Consider the following 19030-nt stretch of genomic DNA (forward strand, 5'->3'; position numbering starts at 1 on the left):
AGATGCATATTTGTTGTTCATAATTTGTATCTTTACCTTTTTCTTCCTCTTCCTCTTCTTAAAGGATACCTTTCAGCATTTCATATAATCCTGGTTTGGTGGTGATGAACTCCTTTAGCTTTTCCTTATCTGTGAAGCTCTTTATCTGACCTTCAATTCTGAATGATAGCTTTGCTGGATAAAGTAATCTTGGTTGTAGGTTCTTGGTATTCATCACTTTGAATATTTCTTGCCACTCCCTTCTGGCCTGCAAAGTTTCTGTTGAGAAATCAGCTGACAGTCGTATGGGTATTCCCTTGTAGGTAACTGAGTTTCTTTCTCTTGCTGTTTTTAAGATTCTCTCTTTGTCTTTTGCTCTTGGCATTTTAATTATGATGTGTCTTGGTGTGGTCCTCTTTGGATTCCTTTTGTTTGGGGTTCTCCGCGCTTCTTGGACCTGTAAGTCCATTTCTTTCACCAGGTGGGGGAAGTTTTCTGTCATTATTTCTTCAAATAGGTTTTCAATATCTTGCTCTCTCTCATCTTCTGGCACCCCTATAATTCTGATGTTGGTACGCTTGAAGCTGTCCCAGAGGCTCCTTACACTATCCTCGCATTTTTGGATTCTTTTTTCATTTTGCTTTTCCGGTTGGATGTTTTTTGCTTCCTCGCATTTCAAATCTTTGACTTGATTCTTGCGCTCCTCTGGTCTGCTGTCGGGCGTCTGTATAATATTCGTTATTTCAGTCTGTGTGTGCTTAATTTCTAGTTGGTTCCCCAATATAAGATCGAGGGTCTTATTAGTTTTCGTGTAGATCTCATTAAGTTTATCGGCAGCTTCTAAACAGTTCTTGAGAGACCTTAAAAGTGTGGTTCTGAACTCTATATCTTCCTTTGACAATTTTGTCCTGTTTCTTTGTCTCCACATTTTGTTATGCTTCCTTGGTGCACCCCCTAGTGGTCTTTGTTCGCAGTCTTATAGATAAATCTTGATTGTTGTAGCTAATTCCAGGGAGGGTTTGACCTCCAGGCCAAGTGGCTATGAGAATCAGCTGTGTCAGCAGTGAGAGAACTTCTGTCCTCTAGGGAGGTGTTAATCTAGCCTTTGCCTGAGGCTATCCGGCAAATGGTTCTGCGCTGGGCTTGGGCGGGGCGGGTTGCACAGGATCAACAGGGTGGGCCGGAGAGAGCAGTTATGGCGGCTCTCAGTCCTGTCCCCAGGGGCTCTGCCTCTCTGAGTCCCAGCACCCGCTGCAAAGCTCGGAGAGAAAGCTGCACTCGCTCTGACCGAAGCCAGACAGTCCCGCTTCTCCCGTTTGAGTCTGGGTCCCTAAAGACTCGCCCGGATCTGGTGCTCAGAGTCTGCGACTCCCTCCCGATTGAAAACAACAACCGCGCCCTCTGCCACCAGCCCGCTCCGCGCACTCTGCACCTCAGAATTTGACTTCAGCACTGCGCCTCCTCTGAGTGTCCGTATGCGTTTCTCTTTCCTCCTAGTTGTAGGACTTCCACTCAGCCAGCGTTCCTGTGGTTCTGGGTGATGTCCCTTCCGTTTTTTGGTTTCACTTTTGAAGTAGTTGTTCAAAGCAGCAAACTCCGGCATTAACCTATGCCGCCATCTTGGTTCTTCATTGTAATCTCTTAATCGACATATTTATTGTTTAGGCAGAGGCAGCTCTTTGAAATAGAAGGCTGACACATTGGCATACCCCAGGATGCATGAGAGTTAATTTTTGTTCTGGGGCATACTTCAGAGAAAATTACCAAACTGTTAACCCAGTTGAACAAATCAAAGGGGCAATTTTGAAGCTCATGGGATTCCAAGAATCAGTCTTCAAGGGTAGGTGTGGACCACGGCACTTTGGAGGGGAGCTGGATATAAAAATGTATCAGGTATTGCAAAGACCACTGCTGTGTTTGATAATTCACTAGGAGGACCCATAGCACTCCATATGTAGTTATAGTCAGCAAAGAAAAGAGGTATATGTGATGCAGTTCTGAAGAAACCAGGCTTAAGCTTACAAGTGTTCTCTTCCAGTGACTACACAGGATACATTTAATTCCTCTAGCAACAGGTTGTGACATTGGGCAATGTTGTCCGCCAGGGAAACCCATTTAGAGACTCAACTGGTCACATACCAAAATTGTCAGTTTCCCAGAATAAAAGCAGATGCTCATCATCAGTCATTGTTTTTATAGCTTAGTCATAGTAACAAAACTATATCTGTTCTGGGACTGATAAGAATCTTTCTGAAATCCAAGTTCCCAGATTCCAGCCAAGCACCAACCTTATAAGCAGGCATTTCTAAGGATAGCACACTCTCAGGCCAGCTATGTGACCCCCTTTTTTATATATTAGGTGACCTAGGTTCAATAAACAATGCAACCAAGCTGTTTCCAAATATTTTAAGATAGAAAAATCAATGTAAACTGAGTACAAGTTGTCCACCTACTTCCTCAGTTCAATATCAGAAGGCTTCAGGACAAATATAATCATTTAGACTAACATGGAAAGGGATCATCTAAAGCCCCAGTTCATGTGCTTCAGAACTCCGGTAGAATGTTGTACATCTTATACATTTCTGAGTCTGTCATGATGCCCCTGCTTCAGGAGGTTGCTGAGATAGTTCAACACAAGTTGTTGGGTGAATTGCTATTCTGACCTAGGTTGTTATTTTTTATTTCTTCCTTTTCACCATTTTTCTTTATTCACCCATTACCATTGAGAGCACTAATCAGAACTCCTGACATATGAATAGAGAGGAATATAACCCCATACTATTTTGTGAGACTACTAATCATAATAATAGATTATATTTCTTCTTGAGTTATATAATATGTCAGGTCTTTAAATGTATCAACTGACTTAATCCTCACAAATAACAATATCATAAATTTGATATTGTTATTGTCCCAGTTTTACAGATGAGAAAACTGAGGCACAGAGAGCATTAGTATAATCTTGAGTTCACCAAAACTAATGAGGCAGGGAATGATTTAAACCCAACTGGCATGACTCCAGAGCCCATACTCTTTACCACTTCTCTTTTATTGAAGGCCCAGAGTTGTCTTTAAGATAATCTGTTATGTAGACTATATTCTCTTTGGTTCTGTCTCTTATGTTTATTTTCTATATTTTTATTGATTTCATAGAGAGGAAGGGAGAGGGAGAAAGAGAGAAACATCAATGATGAGAGAGAATCATTGATTGGCTGCCTCCTGCATGCCCCCTACTGGAGATTAAGCCGGAATTCAGGGTATATGCCCTAACCAGGGGTTGAACCACAAACTCCTGGTTCATGGGTCAACACTCAACCACTGAGCCACAGAGGCCAGGCTGACTCTTATAATTACTGGCCAATTCTCTTTACTTCTTTTATTCACTGAAGTCTCTGAGTATTTTTTTTGCAAAGTAGATTTTTCCCAATAATTACTTTCATCTTTTATCATTTACAGTTATGTCAAGTCATACCTTCTTCCTGACAAGTCTAGAAATAATAAGCGCAAGACTAAAATCAGAACTGGCATCAATCCGGAATTCAATGAAACACTAAAAGTAAGTAAATAGTCTCTCATGGTAACTCTAGTGATACTGTCCACAACCTCATTGGTTTAGAAGTAACTACAGAGAATTTGCATGTATATTTTATAAAAGTAAAATTTGAATAAATTAATATAATATTCTTGGCTTTCCTAACAGCTTTTTGGAAAAGAAACAATGTAAACCACTCTTACTTTATTTCTCTGCTGATGCTAAAGTTGAAGCTTAAGTAGAGAAGATCCAGTAAAATTATATCTTAGCTGGCACAAAAAATCTTGTCCAAAAGATATATTTTACCCTTGGGAAAACTGTTTTTTTCTAGTTTCCCACAAAAGGAAGTTTGTCATTGACTTAGCAGGTCATTTTGTACACAGTCATTGTTCTGGTAACACGAATATGTGCTGTTTCTTGTTAAGATTTCAAAATTTGGCTAAATACTAGTACAGGCATGTGGTTAATGAATAATGGAGATACAGAGTTAGATTTGCGGTGTATGAGAGAAAGTGACCTAGATAAGATATGACACAGGCCTCAATCCTAGAAAAATTACTTTTCCCCATTGGCTTCCATGTAACAACACTGTTTCTCATCCTGGATCAATCTAAACTGGTAAGAAAAATCATGGAGACTAGAATGTAGAGATTATTGTCAGTAACAGGGAAACTTATGCATCTTGTGGATGAAATGATGGATCCAATGTCCAGCATAGCAGGAAGTTGGTAAGTGAGGGCATGTGTCAGTGGGGTCATGTGCAGAAACAGGAAGCAATATCAAGATAAAAATGAGAATGAATAAATATAGGTTGAGGGTTAATACAGTGACCATAATAAGATAGCAGAGCTGAGACTATAGAGAATAGATAAACAGAGTGATATGGCAAATTCAGGAAGCAGGGAGCCAAGGTTAATCATGTCAGGAACAGCAAGGAATTGGTATAGATGCAAATCCAAGATTAGGAATCAGTTAGTCTGAAGAAAGTCCTAGGTGGTAGTTGAATAAAACAAGCAGAAAGCTTGAGGGTGTATGGATATGCGACCTTGGATAAATTCTACTGGAAAAGGAAAATCTACCTGAGCAATATTTTCTTTCTGTTCTTTCTATATTTACATTTACATTTTCATCTCTTCACTTAGGCTTGACTTTATGAAGTTTGGTGGTAATAAATGTCTCACTGTCAGTACTTTTCTGGATATGTGAGTTCTCATTATGAATAAAATAAGACAGAGAAGTTGAAGAATTGATATATTAAATTTTAAGCTTATAAAATACATGTCAAAAATAATTAGGTAAATAAAAACCAGGTAAAACTGGAAATGGGACAAACTTCATCCCCTAACACTTTTTTCCCCTTTATTGAATAAGATATTACAAATGTGTCCTTATCCCCCCAATGTCCCCTCATCCCCCCAATTCTGCCCTCACCCTCACGCCCTGTTGTCCATATCCATCACTTATGCTTATATGCATCCATACAAGTCTTTTGGTTGATCTTTCCCCCTCACCCCCACCTTCCCCTGCTTTCCCTCTGAGTTTTCAGCATCTGATCAATGCTTCTCTGTCTCTACATCTGTTTTTGTTCATCGGTTTACGTTGTTCATTATAATCCACAAATGAGTGAGAGCATGTGATATTTATCTTTCTCTGACTGACTTATTTCACTTAGCATAATGCTCTCCAGCTCCATCCATGCTGTTGCAAATGGTAGGAGTTCCTTCTTTTTTACAGCAGCGTAGTATTCCATTGTGTAGATGTGCCAAAAGTTTTTTAATCCACTCATCTTCTGATGGGCACTTAGGCTGATTCCAAATCTTAGCTATTGTAAATTGTGCTGCTATTAACATAAGAGCCCATATTTTCTTTCTGATTGGTGTTTCTGGTTTCTTGGGATATATTCCTAGAAGTGGGATCACTAGGTCAAATGGAAGTTCCATTTTTAGTTTTTTGAGGAAACTCCATACTGTTCTGCACAGTGGCTGCATCAGTTTGCATTCCCACCAGCAGTGAATGAGGGTTCCTTTTTCTCTGCATCCTCGCCAGCATTTGTCATTTGTTGATTTGTTGATGACAGCCATTCTGACAGGTGTGAGATGGTACCTCATTGTCGTTTTGATTTACATCTCTCAGATGATTAGTGATTTTGAGCATGTTTTCATAAGTCTCTCAGCCTTATGTATGCCCTCTTTCAAAAAGTGTCTATTTAGGTCCATTGCCCATTTTTTGATTGGGTTGTTTATCTTCCTTTTGTTAAGTTGTACAAGTTCCCTATAAATGTTGGAGATTAAACCTTTATCAGAGATATCATTGGCAAATATGTTCTCCCATGCAGTAGGTTTTCTTGTTGCTTTGTTGATGGTTTCTTTTGCTGTGCAAAAGCTTTTTATTTTGCTATAGTCCCATTTGTTTATTTTCCCTTTAGTTTCCATTGCCCTAGGAGCTGTGTCAGTGAAGAAATTCCTTCGGCATATATCTGAGATTTTGCTACCTGTGGATTCCTCTAATAATCTTATGGTTTCCTGTCGTACATTTAAATCCTTTATCCATTTTGAGTTTATTTTTGTGTATGGTGTAAGTTGGTGGTCTAGTTTCACTTTTTGCATGTGTCTGACCAAATTTCCCAGGACTATTTATTGAAGAGACTGTCTTGACTCCATTGTATGTTCTTGCCTCCTTTGTCAAATATTAATTGAGCATAGTGGTTTGGGTCAATTTCTGGGTTCTCTATTCTATTCGATTGGTCTATATGTCTGTTCTTGTGCCAGTACAAGGAAGTTTTCAGAACAGTGGCTTTGTAATACATTTTGATATCTGGTATTGAGATCTCTCCTACTTTGTTCTTCTTTCTCAGAATCACAACAGCTACTCGGTTTTGTTTTTTGTTTTATTCCAGATGAATTTTTGGAGAGTTCTTTCTAGATCTGTGAAATATGCTGTTGGTATTTTAATGGGGAGTGCATTGAATCTATAGATTGCTTTGGGTAGTATGGACATTTTGATGATGTTTATTCTACCAATCCATGAACATGATATGTTCTTTGATCTGTTTATGTTTTCCTCTAACTCTTTTTTCTATGTCCTGTCATTTTCTGGGTAGAGGTCTTTTACCTCCTTGGTTAAGTTTATTCCTAGGTATCTTAATTTTTTTGGTGCAACGGTAAGTGGGATTGTTTTTTTAATTTCTCTTTCTGTAAGTTCACTATTGGGGTATAAAAATGCCATAGATTTCTTGGCGTTAATTTTGTATGCTGCTACATTGCCAAATTCATTTATTACGTCTAATAAATGAATTTTAATGGAGTCTTTAGGGTTTTCTAAGTACAGTGTCATGTCATTAGCTAATAATAGCAATTTTACTTCTTCTTTTCCAATTTGGATGCCTTTTATTTCTTCTTCTTGTCTGATTGATTTGGCTAGCACTTCCAGTACTATGTCAAACAGGAGTGGTGAAAGTGGGCATCCCTGTCTTGTTCCTGTTCTTAAGGGGAATGGTTTTAGTTTTTGCCCATTGAGTATGATGTTGGCTGTAGGTTTTTCATATAAGGCTTTTATTATGTTGAGGTATGATCCCTCTATTCCCACTTCGATGAGTGATTTTTATCAGAAATGGGCTTTGGACTTTGTCAAATGCCTTTTCTGCATCAATCGATATGTGATTTTTGTCTCTCAACTTGTTTATGTGATATATCACGTTTATTGATTTGCAGATATTGTACCAACCTTGCATTCCTGGAATAAATCCCACTTGGTCATGGTGTATGATCTTTCTAATGTAATGCTGGATCCGGATTGCTAGAATTTTGTTGAGGATTTTAGCATCTATGTTCATCAGGGATATTGGCCTGTAATTCTCTTTTTTGTGGTGTCTTTATCTGGTTTTGGGATTAGGGTACTGCTGGCTTCATACAAAGAGATTGGAAGTGTGCCTTCCTCTTGAATTTTTTGGAATAGTCTGAAAAGGATTGGCTTTAGTTCTCCTTTGAATGTTCGGTAAAACTTCCCTGTGAAGCCATCTGGTCCAGGGCTTTTGTTTGCTGGAAGCTTTTTGATTACTGTTTCAATTTCATCAGTAGTTATTGACCTATTCAGGTTTTTTGATTCTTCCTGGTTGAGTTTTGGAAGCTTGTATTTTTCTAGGAATGTGTCCATTTCGTTGAGGTTGTCCAGTTTGTTGGAGTAGAGTTTTTCGTAGTATTTTTTGATAATCCTTTGTATATCAGTAGGATCAGTTGTTACTTCACCTCTTACATTTCTGATTTTGTTTATTTGAGTCCTCTCTCTTTGTTTCTTTGTATATTTCATTCCATTCCCTTCTTGCCTGGTGTGTTTCTGTGGAGAAGTCAGCTGATATTCTAATAGGAGATCCCTCGTAGGTAAATTTCTATCTCTCTCTGGCAACCTATAAGATTCGTACTTTGTTGTTGGTGTTTGCCAATTTAATTATGATGTGTCTTGGTGTTGGTCTTTTGGAGTTCATCTTGTTTGGCACGCTATGTGCTTCTTGGACTTGTGTAGCTTTTTTCTTGCCAATATCAGGGAAGTTTTCTGTCATTTCTTCAAACAGGTTGTCCATTCCTTGTTTCTCCTCCTCTCCTTCTGGCACCCCTATTAAGCGAATGTTGTTCCTTTTTTGCATTGTCCCAAAGCTCCCTTAGGCTCTCCTCTTGCTTTTTAAATTGTTTTTCCTGTTGCTCCTGTGTTTGTTTGTTTTTCCTACCTTGTCTTCTAATTCGCTGATGTGGTCCTCAGCCTCTTCTAGTCTGCTGTTTAAGTCTTCCATTGTGTTCTTTATTGCAGCTATGTCATTCTTCATTTCCTCTTGGTTCCTTTTCATGTTGGTGACATTCTCATTCAGCTCCTTATAATTCTCATTGAGTTGTGTGTGTTTGTCATCCAGCCATTTGACCATCCTTATAACCATTACTCTGAATTCTTTCTCTGATAAGTTAGTAGCCTCAATTTCATTTAACTTCTTTTCTGGTGATTTCTCTTTTTCTTTCCTTTGTGGATTGCTTTATTGTCTTCCCGTGCTTTGCTGTAATGTTTTAACTGTTGCTCAGATTGCTTTGCTACCCAGTTTCTTTAGGGTATGGTGCTACTGGTGTGACCTCTCAGGTCTCCTGGGCTTGGTAGTCTACTGTAGCTCCTTCCTTGGGCTATTTGGGTCATCTTGATGTAGGCCTGTGAGCTGGAAAGGCACAACTGAGGTGTCTAGAAGTCAGCAGCCATGGAGGGGGGTGTTCTAATTTTTGCTGTCTTATGCCCTTGGTTGAAATAAGGCGTGCCCCACAGGGACTCACAGTGGCGTGCAGGAACCGCCTATTGGGGTGGTGGGGCTCAGGAAGCCTGCCTTCTGGCAAAGCGTGACTGTGGTGTCCAGAGTTCTGTAGTTGTGGGGTGGGTAGACTCAGCTTTTGCTGCTGCCTCCATGGTTGAATACATGAGATTCCAGTGGCTGCTCACAGAGGCACCTGTGGTGTATTTGCCAGAAAGGTGTACTGACACACTCTGAAGGGCCTTGGCACTGAAGCCACTGGATTGTAGTGTCTGTGGGCAGGTATCCCAGAAGAGGGAATTCAGTGTTTCTACAGCCCAGAAGTGCACCCGTGTTTGTTTAAATGCATGACCAGCAGGGTTTGCAATGGGGCCCCAGGGCTGCCTGTGGAGCGGTGGTCTTAGGAGACCTGCACACTGCAAAAGCATGCAACTGTAGTGTCCAGATTTCTGCAGCTGTGGGTTGGGGAAACTCAGATTTTGCTGATGCACCTGTGGTGGATAGGCTCGCATTCCCCGTGGCAGCACACAGGAGCACTCGCAGTGAGTTTGTTAGTGCAGGTGCACTGAAGCACTCTGAAGGGCCCTGGTACACTTTGGGCAGGTATCCAGGATTGGTGAATTCAGAATTTCTACTGCCCAGGGGAGTGTGTCCCTATTAGTCCAAGATCAGACCCAGCAGAGACTCACCGCTCCTTCCCCAAAGTGCCCTGTGGATAGATGGGCTCAGGGGGAGTGAGCAACTGTGGCAGTGCAGCTCGCTGGCGCTGAACTCTGATGCACTCTGAGGGGTCCTGGCGCTGAGGGGCCCTGGAGCTTAAGTTGTGCAGCTGGGTGTGTGTAGGCAGTTATTGAGGCAGAGGGAATTCAGAATTTCTACTGGGGGGCAGTGAGCTTGTGTCTGCACAAAATCACACCCAGCTGAGGCTCACAGTGACTGCTAAGAGAAGTGTATGCAGTGGTGTGCCTGGGAGACCTGCATGCGGGAGACCTGCTTGCTGGAGATGCACAAAAGTGATGTTGGAGGTCTGCAGATGGGAAGGGGGTGGCTACACTTACTGCTGCAGGTGTGGTGGAGGTCCCAGGGTCTACGAGTCTGCGGGTGTGGTTGCAGGATTTTGGCTGGAGTGGCTGCCGGGTCGCGGGCAATGTCCAAGGCCTGTCTGAGTGGTGGTGCTGCTGAGTTCCCAGAAGAGGCCGCTCTCCCCTTCAAGATGGCGGGGGCTCCATGCCAGAGTCCCGCAGTCTGGGAGTGCTGCAGAGGTGGTAGTCTCTCTGTGTCCCAGAGAGCCTGGTCTGTCAGCCTCTGCTGCTCCTGCCGGATTTAACTGTCCCTCACTCACTCACTCACACACACACCACACACATCCACACACTCTCCTTTCATTCCATCATTCACTCACTTCCTATCCCTCACCTCAGTCCTGCCAGCCGCCATCTTCGATACTCTTTCCCCTAACACTTTTTTATACAATATCTGAAGTTGATTGACTCCCCCCTAAATATTTTGCTGATATATCTTTCAGTTCTAGGTCTAACACAAAATGAGCTTATGGAATAGAACCTCAGTTGTAGCAGAAACAAAGAAAAAACTTTTTGTGTTTGTTTGGTTTGTTCATATTACTAATGCATCTGATCTGAAAGATGGTGAAAGTAAATTTCAACCTGTCCTGAAACTGGCCAGAGCCTTCCATATGGAATGTAATGCTGTCAATTTCATTTGCAGTATACTATCAGCCATACCCAACTGGAAACAAGAACACTGCAGCTCTCAGTCTGGCATTATGATCGATTTGGACATAACAGCTTCCTTGGGGAGGTGGAGATTCCTTTTGACTCATGGAACTTTGAAAATTCAAGTGATGAGTGGTTTGTACTTCAGCCCAAGGTAGGAAATGCTTCCAGATTAGTCAAACAATTATACAATGAGTCAAGTTATGAACCACATTGATATCTTCCAATTTTCAAGGGATAATCTGAAAAATTAGTAGTACAACTAATTTTGGAATCATGTAATAAATGTAAATATAATCTTTTGTAAACCTTTATTCAATTCAATGCAAACCACATAATCATATATATTATTGCAAACCACATAATCATATATATTATTGCAAACCACATAGTCATATATATTATAATATGCTTTACTAAAAATGTATATCATTTGGAGGTCTCTATTGATAAAATAAATACATGATATGATCCTATTTGAAAGAGAACACATTCATTTTCACATAAACAAAAACAAATCCATAGAGCAAGATCAGTGTCAAAACATTCTCTCTATCCCCCATTCTTTATAAGTCAGACATAAGCAGGAGTTGTCTTACCTTGGCTCACATGAGGAAGTGACCAATAGCTAATGTATCTGGTTTTCTACTTTCCTACTTTTGAGATTCATAACCCAGGACTTGAGTTATAGTCAGAGAAATAATCTCAAGGCTGGTTCTAGAAATTGATAATATAGTATGTTGTAAACTACCTTGGATTCATTCAATGAAGCTGGAGTCCTTCTACAGGTAGCCAAGAGTAAAGTGGGGGGAAAAAAGATCATGTTTACATAACCAAACATTTTTCTTTATATAGGAAGACAAAAGAAGAAGAAAAAGCATGATAGTAAAGATAATGGACTCAAATGAAAATTCCTGAGTTTAATCCTGGTAGCTTCATGATTGTCTGTGTGAACTTGGGCAAATTCCTTAACTTCCCAGGCTTTGGCATTCTCATTTGTGATATAATAATTTGACATAGCTTATAGGGATGCTGCAAGGTTTGAATATGCATTTTATGTGATGCTCACAGTATTGTGTCTGGCACATTGTAAACTCTCAATAAAGGCTAGGTAATATCTATATTATATCACAGTCCCCTTATTGCAATTGACAGAAATCCCAACCCATAATGCTCAAAAAGGAAAAGGAAATTATTGGTCAGTGATTATCAAGCAGGGCTTGATCTACTTCTCTGTGTTGACCTAATTTTCAAACTTCATACAGTATTTGCCTTCTTCACTAGCTCCAGGTATGTTTCTTTTGGACACTACACAATTTCAAGCCTCCCATCCTAGCACCACACTGTCTAAGAGAAGAGGGAGTTCCTCCTCCAATAGTCTAACCAATACCCTGGGCCTGGTTATACTAATCCTAGATTATTTGCCCATCCTGAGATGACATTGTGGCCATAGAAGTGAGCTATGTTGACTTGTTTAAGACAATCAGAACACATCCTGGTCCTAAAGGTGGTATTGCCCCAGAGGAAATCCAGGTATAGTAGTACTAAAGGAACGGTAAGTGGATGCTAGACAGGAAAAAGCAACGGGTATCAACAATAACAAATGTTTGGGTATCAACAATAACAAATGTTAATCATCATCAGTAGCAACATTGTTCACATCTAATGGTTACAACATCCATTGTGAGCTAAGTATCATTATCCTCATTTTATATAAGGAGACTGAGACCCAGAAATTAAATACAACTTTCTAGTGGGATTTTATAAATTTTGGTCTCAAACATGGTGGAAATAACTAATGAAAAAAAATATTTAGGAGGTATAATTTGGCTGTGAGTAAAATCGACAATAATATAATAAAAATATTTAAACATAAAATAACTGCAAGCCCATGACTAACATAAATGTGATAGAGATACAAAGTACAATAATAACAACAAATGATTCCACAATAGTATAACAGTCTTCTGACAATATTTATGGAAAATATTTGGTCATTACAGCTTTACATTTCTTGGAATTGAATGAGATGACTCACCATAATGGATGGCACTTAATGTGACCTAACAATCTCCTATCACTTCATTCCTTATGTGTATGGGTGAGCATCATAGAATCATAGATAGAAAATGTCTAAGGCATCATATGATGCATTACATAGATGAAGGATGATTAACATGCATTTTAGTACATAAAATCAACTTATTTACCATAAATTTAACTTTAAAGCATATTTGGGGTTCTTTGGAAATCAGCTTAGAGTATCCTCTGTGCTCAGGTAACAACTTTTCCAGGTAATTACTTTCACATTGCCATTGAGTGGTTTTACTTTCTAATACCATAAGGAGAAGCATCTCTCTGAGCCTGCTCAAGGTAGAAAAGTTCCGATTGTGTTTAATATCTGTTGAACTCAGTTGGTTCTCTGCCAAATGACTTTGGATTCCTTTCACCAAGTTTGTTAGAATTTTTGCCTCCAACCACCTCCACCTGAAACTCTCTTTAGAAAACTATCCTCGGGTTACTGTGGCTTTTTCCACATGGGCAAAGAGCCAGAAATTCTTTGGAGTTTATGGATCTCCTGCAATAAGGCAACTCTTAACCAACACCTGATAGGTGGGGTGGAGGAAGGGATCTGAAAACTCAATTCCCTTACTTAGTGTTGGAAAAATTTGAAGGTGTTACTTATATTCCAGAGCACTTCTGCTGGATCAGTCTCTGTCTTTGCCTGGATCCCTCTCTTCCCTGACCTGTTTCTCCCACCCCATCACTGGATTATCCTGAGAATACTTCCTTAGTCACTTGTATAAGAATCCTCATCTTTGAGTTCATTTCTGGAGAACCCAATATTAAGTTAGTGTCACTAATCCGTGTCATCTTCCTCTGCCAAGCTTCTTCTGAAACATATGGAGGAAAGGCTGCAGGTTTGCATTACATCCAAAAATGAAGGTGGGGAAAAAATGAAGGCGGGTATCCTGCTTGGTATGCTGCGTCTCACTTCATTAGTGGCTCATCTTCAGGCTGAGCTGCGCTCTGTGTGATGATTAATTATCAGAAGTTTCACTTAATTCTCAATCTCTTGGATCAGTCATTTTAATGCAGTAGTCACTTCATTAGCTGCTATTTGAGCAGCCCCAGAGACTTGATAGTTCTTGTAGATTATCCAGCTGAGGAGGTGAAATGTGAGCTACTGGAACTAATTTACTTAGTAATAGAGGATCAGAATTGATAGTCCCCAAGCTTTTGGAAATACAGATATGTTTTCGCAGTGGGGAATACTGGAAAGACATAGTCTCTTACTTCTTATTGAGTCTGTGTTAGTGGAAGCCCCTTAACACTTACCTTTGTTTTAGTTAGGTCTTACAGCACTATGCCAGTCAAGAAGCTATTTCAGACCCAGAAAGAATTCAAGATACCAAACATACTATAAAGTAGTTTCACTGTATAATTTCCATTTTACTGCATGATATGGAATTGCTTAGTAGATATAATTCATTATGTTACTGAAAGGCATGTTAGGTAGTTAAACAAGAAGGGCTTGTTAGTATGAATTACCATTCATGTGTTCCCAGAGACGCTATTATAAATACAAGTACCTTTGAAAATCAACAGCCAGTTTAAGTGGTTTTCCAAGGAAAATTTCTCTGTTCTGCCTTCAGGTAGAGAGTAAACGTAAATTCCTGTGGAATTGATACCTAGCTAAAAGGCTGTTTCTTTATTGGGCAGTTTAGTAAGACATTGGTTTATAATTTATTATCCCATCTTAGACCTGTAAATGCACTGAGAACTCTGATTTCTACTCTGATGAAAAGTGGCTCCCTCTTAAAAAACAAACAAACAAAAAAACAACCCAGAAGATAATGGGTATTACTAATTATACTGCACCCCTGCTCAGAGACCCGACCACTTTTAATGTACTTTGAATAAATCCTAACCCTCACCTTGGCACTCAATGCTCTCTTGATATAGCCCAGTCTTTTGAAACAAAGGAGGATGCCGGTGCTCTTCCCATATCCCCATTTCCATGCATACCTGGCTGTCCATGGCTTCCACTCCCACCAACCAACACCTCTCAGTCTTTGTAGGCTGCTGGAGTGGGTTTGATCTGTGGGCATGGGAAGCCAGAATAGCCTGGGTATTTAAGTCTCCCGGGGATTGAGGGCAGAAGGAACAATCACTCTCACTCCCTTGCCTCCTATGGGGCCAGCTCTGAGGTGCTCTGTCTTGTTTATAGATCTCCCTGTGGGACTGAGCAAAAGTTACTCTTCATGAATTTTTGCCTGATATTACAACCTTGTGAGTCTCACTTCACTTTCTGATCCCACTTCTCCACTACACTTCCTAGTAAAACACTCTAACATAAGTTCATGTCTTAAGGTCTTCTGGGGAACCCAGAGTAGACACTTTGCTTGCATCTTCCTTGCTACCATTTTCCTGTACACACACCTCTAACCACACCTGACGTTATTTTACTTCTTATACACGTTCTACTCAGTTTCCACTGTATTTTGCTCATACTGCTTTCTTGACCTGGACTAACCTTCTTTCCACTCTATCTTCATCTGACATCATCTCTCCTAATCCAATCTAGATTACTCTTTTTCTTCCCACAGTGGTTTATTTGTACTTAATTGGAGCAACTGTCATCATTTGTATGACATTGAGCTTGCTATGTAGTAGAAGCCTAGGAGAAGACTCCCAGAAATCAGAACTAATAGTAGGTTTATTAATAAAGTCACATAACATACACATACAAACACATTTCTAAGGCATTTCTTACATGTTTATTTTAACTTAAGTAAATGTGCATTTGTTTTCAAGTCTTTTAATATAGGAACAATTCATTTTATTTGAGCATGGTTTCAGTTATTAAAATTCTGTCAAATCTTTCTGGAATAAATTCTACCCCTTCTAAATCATCATCAACAGCTTCAAGTTTTAATTACTCCACAGGGAAACAAGAATTTAAGAATACTTTCAAAGCAAAACAAATATAAAATCTTTCTAAATAGTCATATTTTTTCTAATATTTTATAGCTTTGAGCCCAATAGCTAATTTATTTTAAAATCTTTAGCTTTTCTAAACTATTCAATTTAATTTTCATAGTAACAGCTAACTTTTTGAACTCTTTGGTTTATTAAATTATACAATTAGAACCACAAAGATACCCACCTGGCATAAAGAGCTTGGGAGACTAATGCAGCTGCTTCTTCTTTTTTTAATGATAAAGAGAGAATTTTATTTTTTTAATATATATTTATTTAATTGCTTAAAGTATTACAAAAAGTATTACATATGTCTCCTTTCCCCCCTCCCCCCACCCTTGACAATCCCCTGGCCTCCCCTACCCCCCAGTGTCTTATGTCCATTGGTTATGCTTATATGCATGCATACAAGTCCTTTGGTTGATCTCTTACCCACCCCCCTCCTGCCCTCCCACCCTCCCCGGCCTTCCTGCTGTAGTTTGACAGTCTGTTCGAGGCAGCTCTGCCTCTGTATCTATTTTTGTTCATAAGTTTATAATGGTCTTTATTATCCAGAAATGAGTGGCATCATGTGGTATTTTTCCTTCATTGACTGGCTTATTTCACTTAGCATAATGCTCTCCAGTTCCATCCATGCTGTTGAAAATGGTAAGAGTTCCTTCTTTTTTAGAGCAGCATAGTATTCCATCGTGTAGATGTACCACAGTTTTCTAATCCATTCATCTAATGATGGGCACTTACGCTGTTTCCAGATCTTAGCTATGGTGAATTGTGCTGCTATGAACATAGGGGTGCATATATCCTTTCTGATTGGTGTTTCTGGTTTCCTGAGATATATTCCTAGAAGTGGGATCATAGGGTCAAATGGGAGTTCCATTTGTAGTTTTTTGAGGAAACTCCATACTGTCTTCCATAGTGGCTGCACCAGTATGCATTCCCACCAGCAGTGCACAAGTGTTCCTTTTTCTCCACATCCTCGCCAGCACTTGTCATTTGTTGATTTGTTGATGATAGCCAGTCTGACAGGTGTGAGATGGTACCTCATTGTTGTTTTGATTTGCATTTCTGGGATGATTAGTGACTTTGAGAATGTTTTCATATGTCTCTTGGCTTTCTGAATGTCCTCTTTTGAAAGGTGTCTATTTAGATCCTTTGCCCATTTTTGATTGGATTGTTTATCTTCCTTTTGTTAAGTTGTATGACTTCCCTATAAATTTTGGAGATTAGGCCCTTATCAGATATGACATTGGCAAATATGTTTTCCCACACAGTGCGTTTTCTTGTTGCTTTTTTGATGGTTTCTTTTGCTGTGCAGAAGCTTTCTATTTTGATGTAGTCCCATTTGTTTACTTTCTCTTTAGTTTCCAATGCCCTAGGAGCTGCATTGGTGAAGAAATTGCTTCGGCATATGTCTGAGATTTTGTTGCCTTTGGATTCTTCTAGTATTTGTATGGTTTCCCATCATATATGTAAGTCCTTTATCCATTTTGAGTTTATTTTTGTGTATGGTGTAAGTTGGTGGTCCAATTTCATTTTCTTGCATGTATCTGTCCAATTTTCCCAACACCATTTATTGAAGAGACTATCTTGACTCCATTGTATGTTCTTGCCTCCTTTGTCAAATATTAATTGAGTGTATTGTTTGGGGCTGATTTCTGGGCTCTCTATTCTATTCCATTGATCTATATGTCTGTTCTTGTGCCAGTACCAGGCAGTTTTGAGAACAGTGGCTTTGTAATACAGCTTGATATCTGGTATTGAGATCCCACCTACTTTGTTTTCTCAGAATCGTGCAGCTGATTCTTGATGAGCATGCAGTTCAAATGATAAGCGCAGACATGCATGGTCTTTGTAGAGAGAAGCCTGCTCTTCATTGGGAATGGAGAGCATTAAATAATCTAATAAATCAGTTAAACGACAAGATGCCCAGCCAGAGTGGCTCAATGGTTGAGCATTGACCTATGAACCAGGAGGTCACAATTCAATTCATGGTCAGGGCACATGCCCAGGTTGTGGGCTCTATCCCCAGTAGGGGTTGTGCAGGAGGCAGCTGATCAATTATTCTCTCTCATCATTGATGTTTCTATCTCAGTCTCCCTCTCCCTTCCTCTCTAAAATAAATAAAAATATGTTTTAAAAAATAAGGACAATGATAGGGCTTCTTCCTGTATGTGTCCTGGATAGAATGAAAACTCATTGAAAGTAGGGTCTGTGTCTTGGTATCCCTTCACCATTTGACAAAATGCCTAAAAAGAATTACTACAAGAAGGCATTTCATATGTGCTGGTTGAATGTAATTCTGCTACTTTTGTCTGAGAATGAATTGTCTGAGAAGGAGAGCATGGTGCCTTAGAATTCCCTTGCAATAATAAAAAAATAATGCCCCTAAGCATTAGATATGTGCAGAGTGCAAGGTGACTCCCCCATCTTGGCTTTCTTTTGTATGTGATTATGAAGCTACAGGACTTCGTATTTCTTGTTTCCTAATTTTACAAGATTTGAAGACTCTATTTATATAAAGTCACCAGTATATTTTAAGCTAAAAACCAATGAAACATTAATAAATCCCAATAATACACATTTTTAAAAATACACATGTTTTTATTGATTTGAGAGAGGAAAGGAGAGAGAGTGAGAGATAGAAATATTGATCGAATGCCTCCTGCACTCCCCTTACTGAGGATCTAGCCCACAATCTAAGCATGTGCCCTGACCAACATTCAAACTAGTGACCTTTGGTTCGCTGTTGAGCCATACTGTCCAGGCACCAATAATGCAAGTTTTTATCTCTACTAATACATTATATATTAGTATGTGACACTTGCACATATCACTGTTTTCTACCAACATATTTTCCCACCCGAAGGTCTCAGCCAAAAGCAAATAGAGCCTGTTCCCACGTGTACAAAAATACTACACTAAACCTTAGTGGTGTAAATAATAATTTATTATTATCATTCATCATTCTGTGAGGTAGCTGGGCTCACCTAGGTGGTTCTCATTTAAGGTCTCTCATGTGGTTACAGCCAGATGGGAGAGTAAGGCTGAAGTTATCTTAAAGGTTGACCAAGTTGGTCAAGTGGCTGTCTCAAACTTGATGTTGGCTGCCAGCTAGGAATTCAGCCCTGACAGTAGGTGCACCTACATGTGGCATGGCCTCTATCATGGGTTTTCAGAGGGAATATCCCAAGAATATCTATTCTAGGAGATAAAGTAGAAGCTGTTAATCTTAAGGCTCAGACCCCAAAATTGGCACATTGTCACTTCTGCTATCTTCTACCAGTCAAAGCAATCACAGAGCCCATTCAGATCCAAAAATAAAGGACAAACACCCCACTTCTCATTAGCTACAGTATCAAAAAAGTAGTGACCTTTTGAATCTGCCATAATATCCATTATAATTTTTCATTTATGACATTCTCATGAACCAAAATTTATTGAAACTTCAAAACAATGAGAAGTCCTTTACAAAGCACTCGTTCTAAAATAATCAGATTAAATATTAGATGAAGAGTGTTTCACCAT

General features: G+C 39.5%; 1 protein-coding gene across 1 annotated transcript in view; it reads left to right on the top strand.

Moving 5' to 3' along the window:
* SYTL5 (synaptotagmin like 5) overlaps window positions 1-19030 on the top strand; it is a 442905-nt gene that overhangs the window by 393125 nt on the left and 30750 nt on the right. Inside the window, exons 13-14 of the mRNA XM_059678890.1 lie at window positions 3436-3535; window positions 10515-10676. Of these exons, the coding sequence (XP_059534873.1) occupies window positions 3436-3535; window positions 10515-10676 (262 nt within the window). The remainder of the gene's footprint in view (window positions 1-3435; window positions 3536-10514; window positions 10677-19030) is intronic.

This window comes from Myotis daubentonii, chromosome X (genome assembly GCF_963259705.1).
Source record: "Myotis daubentonii chromosome X, mMyoDau2.1, whole genome shotgun sequence".
Lineage (NCBI taxonomy): Eukaryota > Metazoa > Chordata > Mammalia > Chiroptera > Vespertilionidae > Myotis > Myotis daubentonii.